The sequence below is a fragment of the Thecamonas trahens genome (assembly GCF_000142905.1).
Source record: "Thecamonas trahens ATCC 50062 unplaced genomic scaffold supercont1.15, whole genome shotgun sequence".
Taxonomy (NCBI): Eukaryota; order Apusomonadida; family Apusomonadidae; genus Thecamonas; species Thecamonas trahens.
The window spans coordinates 518,736-523,083 of NW_013657665.1; the positions used below are offsets into that span (position 1 = coordinate 518,736).

Genomic DNA, 4,348 nt, shown 5'->3' on the forward strand with positions numbered 1-4,348 from the left:
CCTCCCACCACCCCACCCCCCCACACCACACTCACTTCTGGCCGCTCAGCTCGCTAGCCTGGCACACTACACTCTGGCTGGAAGAATGAGCACGGACGGCCTGCCGACATACACGCTTGCCGAGGTGAAGCAGCACAATACGGAGGACTCTCTGTGGATGGTCATCCGTGGCCTTGTCTATGACCTCACCGAGTACCTCGATGAGCACCCGGGTGGCGACATCATGCTGGTACGGCCACCTACTCGGACAGACATATACATACACATACATATGCAGGCGCATGCGCATGCGCGCCCCTACCCATACGCATGCACACACATGAGGCATATATGCATGGTGCCCATGTTGTGTGTGTTGGTCGTGTGAAGGGGGGGGGGAGGAGGGAGGGGGGGGACGGGCAGCCCGGTGAGGGGAACGGGCAGACTCACCGAGGCGATCAATGGGGCGTGGATCGGGGATGTGGTGGTGATGGTGGTGATGGTGGTGATGGCGGTATGGCGGGATGGTGGCACGGCGGAATGCCGGTACGGCGGGATGGCGGAACGGCGGGGGGGGAGGGGTAGGAGGGCGCTGGACTGGATGCGACTGAGATGTTTGACGACGTGGGGCATTCGGATGAGGCTGCAGAGGAGCTGGCCAAATACCTCATCGGCCGTCTTGCCTGAGAAGAACAGATAATGAAAGAAAGCCGAGGGTGATGAGGGAAGAGGGAGGATGGTGGTGACGCTGGGCCCACCCAGGCCGTTCCACTGGCTGCACAGGCAGGCGCGACTACCTGACGCACTCTTTTGCTGCGCGCGAAATGGCGAGTGACTCGAGCTGGAAGCTGTTTGCGGCCGGCGCAGCTGGAGGCGTGGCCGAGTGTGTTGCTGTCCAGGTACGGGCGGGCTGTGAAATGGTGGGGATGCGGTGGTAGGGGTGGTCGGGGTGGTGAGGGTGGTGGGGATGGGGGAGAAAGGGGGGGGGGGGGGGGGGGGGGGGAAGGGACGGGGGAGGCCAGCGGGGAGGATCCCTGGGCGCAGGCAGGGAGCGCATCGAAGGCACGAATGGAAGAATCGGGGACTGACAGGGCCAGGGGAGGGGGGAATACAGCCGGTAGACATGATCAAGACCCGGTTTCAGATCTCGACCACGCCAAATCCGTCTGTGATGGAAGCGCTGGTGAGCATTGTGCGGAACGAGGGCTTTCTCAGATTGTATCGTGGTATGCTGCCCGAGATGGCTGGGATGGTGCCCAAGTCGTCGGCGATGTACTCGACGTACGAGCTGGTGCGGCGCGAGGGCGAGCGGCGGAACGGCGGGATGTCGGTAGCGGTGGCGAGCGCAGCAGGACTGGCGTCAGGCGTGGCCGAGGCAGCGGCTGTGCATTTGTTCCAGATCCCCAAGGTCCGCCTGCAGGCCAAGGCGTACAACAACAAGTACAGCGGCACGCTTGATTGCCTGCGGCAGATGCTGCGCGACGAGCCGCTGTCAGCCTTTGGCCGTGGGCTCGGGCCGACGCTCTGGCGCAACATGGTGTGGAACACGGTGTACTTTGGCCTCATGCACCACATCAAGAGCCTCCTCCCGGCGACTGAGAGCCGGCTCGGCAGCGGGGTGCAGACTCTGGGTGCCGGCTTTGTGGCCGGCATTGTCGCCACGTGCTTCAACGCCCCGTTCGACGCCGTCAAGTCGCGGTTCCAGGCCGAGGTCGTCGTTCCGGGCCAGGCGCCCAAGTACACGTCGACGCTCCCGTCGCTGGTCACCATCTACCGCGAGGAGGGCCTGAGCGCGTGCTACAAGGGCTTTGCACCCAAGGCCATCCGCATGGGCATCGGCGGGGCGGTGTGCATGGCGACGTTTGAGCTCGTCTGCTTCCTCCTCCACGCCGACGCGGCACAAGCCGCAGACGAACCGCTCGACGGGTGAGCGCCGGTCACTGTGGTAGGGCTCCCGAGAGGCCGGCGGCGACCGGAACCGGCGCGTACTCGTCGTCCGAAGACGAGAACGACCAGTCGGCCGGCGGTGGTGGCCTATGCTCGCTGCCATCGCCTGCTGAATCGCTACAGAACGACGGCACGTTGCTCAGGAGCGAGTCGGCGTCGGCGTCGACATCGTCGAGAAGGGCCTCGGCGGCAGCATCGATAGCGGCGGCGGCGGCGGCCTCGCGCCCGGCGCGCGAGCGCTCCGAGTACAGAATAAAGTCGTTCTTGTCACCATGCTCCAGCGCCGAGGGGCGGACAAAGAACGCCGACGCGTGCGCGCCTGGCGGCGTGCTAGGATCGACTTCGCAGTACTTGGGGATGAGCGGGAGTGTGTGCGGCGGGCAGTCAACAGCGAGGCCGATCCAGAGACCGGAGCGGCCCGGGCGGTAGCCAACCGAAATGACAAAGCCGTGGAGCTCGACACCGATGCGGTCGTAGGCAGCCTTGACAAAGTCGCCGACCTTGAACTTGGTCGCCTGCATGCTGGCGTGGTACCTGCGCTTGTGGGCTGGCACAGCGCCGCGTGGATCTACAGCCTCGCGGGGCAGCAGCGGCAGCGCATGGGCGCCGCCCGAGTCGGTCCGTGCGCCGACCGCTGCAGTTCGGCGGGCGTGGCGCGAGCGCGAGCGCTGTGCGGCAACACGATCACGGCGGGCAGCCTCGTCTGCGGCGTGGCGGGCGATGGCGTCGACCATGCTCGCCGAGATGGAGACCGAGGCCACGGCGGCCGGCGAGGTAATGACCCGGCCCGGATGCGGCGGGCGGGCGCCGCCGTGCAACTGCAGCCGCACCGCGTCCGGGCGGACAAAGACCCCATACCGCGGCTTGCACACAAAGTACGAGACGCCGGCCACAGAGCCGTTACTTTTGCCGGCCTTGCGCTCCAGCTCGACGCCGACCCACATGCCCGGCGCAAAGTGTGTGAGGCCCACAAAGCGGACGGTGCCGCGGACAGGGCGCCCGGCCCGGACCAGGCTCACCTTGGCGCCCTCGCGCAGCCGCCCGCTGCTCCCGCCACTGGTGCCAGTCCCGGGCCCACCCCGGTGTTGTCGGCGTCGGAGAGAGTACGGAAGCATGAGCAGGATGGGGGGAGGGAGGTGTGGGTGCTGGATACGGTGACAGGCGACCGTTCACGGGCGGCGGACTGGTGGCGGCGGCTGCCCAGGCGATGGAGGCAAGGAGGGAGGGTGGGTGGGGATGATTGCGAGTACTAGAGGTTGTTTGGGATGGGTGGGGAGTGGATGGGATGGGGTGATGTGGTTTCGCAGAGGAGAATGATGTGGCGTCCGTGTGTGGCATTGGTGATGTCCGCATCGATTGATCTACAAAGTTCTGGCGCGTTTTGTTCTCGGCTCTCCGCCATGTAAAGGTGCGCCGATGGACTGGGATGGTGAGCAACGCTGCAGCCCTCCCTTTAACCTGCAGCCCTCATCACCACACCCTCTCTCGCAGCAACTCTGTCGATCGCCTCTGGCTGGTCGTGGCCATTGCCAGACGGCGGGACGGTGCTGGCCAGGCCCGGACAGCAGGCACCGAGCTGGGTTGGGCATCTCGTGATCACCGCTAACTAGCGGGTGGCGGAAGGCAGGTAGCGGATGGCGGAAGGGGTTGCCGGGAAAAAGCTGGCATGGCCTGCGGAAGGTGCGGTGCGGCGGTTGGCGGAAGGCGTACCAGATGGCGGCGGCGGCTTGTTGCGGCCCGCACCCAATCATGTGCCTTTGAGGTCACTCGAGCATGTCCCGGCGTGACCCGCCACAGACAGAGCGGTGGAGTACGTATTGGTACGCATCAAGACGCCCCCCCTCCCCCACACGGCTGCATCCTTCAATTGCAACGTCCTCTAAGCAAAGGCTTACAGTGCTTGTTGGAGTTAGCCAGCTCACGGCTGTGTTTCGACACGGTGGCTGTGTTTCGACACCGGCGGTTCTCTTGCCGCAGCGGGCCGCAGACGGGTGTGCCGCATGACAACTATCATGCATCCATAACCGCGTGTTTAAAGAGCTTATCGCGGTGCTACTCACGTCGGAAGCATGCGGTTGTATGGCGGCCCCGGTGTGGTGGTCTGTGGCACACGAAGCAGCGTTTTGCACCTGTGCGGGCGGCGGGACAGGACGCGGGCTAGGGCTGCATGCGAGGTGAATCGAAATGTTGGGTTGTGATTGGCTGGCCAAAAATAACACTGTTCGCTTTGGTCGCATGCGCGTGACTTTGCACAAGGTAGCAAGCACCGACGGCAGCAGACGTGGGGGCGGAGCGCTGCAGTTGGCGGCGTGCAACCGGTACCAACTTGTAGTACAGCGCCACCCCCCCCTCTTGTGTCAAAGCGTGCGGGATGGGTAATCCCATGGGTGCAAGGGCAAGTGCGGGAGGGAAGGGGGGGGGG

The 4,348-nt window shown here is 65.1% G+C and overlaps 3 protein-coding genes across 3 annotated transcripts; 2 read left to right on the forward strand and 1 right to left on the reverse strand.

Annotated features, from left to right (window-relative positions):
* The first annotated feature begins 65 nt into the window (after positions 1-65).
* On the forward strand, positions 66-695 carry AMSG_02638 (cytochrome b5). The gene is made up of 2 exons (XM_013904085.1): positions 66-229; positions 565-695. Exons 1-2 carry the CDS (start codon positions 86-88, stop codon positions 664-666), a joined length of 246 nt encoding a protein of 81 aa, XP_013759539.1. The 5' UTR covers positions 66-85; the 3' UTR covers positions 667-695.
* A 407-nt stretch (positions 696-1,102) lies between these two features.
* On the forward strand, positions 1,103-1,909 carry AMSG_02639 (2-oxodicarboxylate carrier 2; the record flags this gene model as incomplete). Its single annotated transcript, XM_013904086.1, has 1 exon — positions 1,103-1,909. The coding sequence occupies one exon, from the start codon at positions 1,103-1,105 to the stop codon at positions 1,907-1,909; it is 807 nt and encodes a 268-aa protein (XP_013759540.1).
* A 7-nt stretch (positions 1,910-1,916) lies between these two features.
* AMSG_02640 (dynactin) lies at positions 1,917-3,041 on the reverse strand (the record flags this gene model as incomplete). Its single annotated transcript, XM_013904087.1, has 2 exons — positions 1,917-2,970; positions 3,034-3,041. 2 exons carry the CDS (start codon positions 3,039-3,041, stop codon positions 1,917-1,919), a joined length of 1,062 nt encoding a protein of 353 aa, XP_013759541.1.
* Positions 3,042-4,348: the final 1,307 nt, after the last annotated feature.

Coding starts and splice junctions, on each gene's coding strand:
- AMSG_02638 (XM_013904085.1), top strand. CDS start 86: ATGAGCACGGACGGCCTGCCGACATACACGCTTGCCGAGGTGAAGCAG. Junction 230..564: donor CGGGTGGCGACATCATGCTG/GTACGGCCACCT, acceptor GGGGAGGGGTAG/GAGGGCGCTGGACTGGATGC.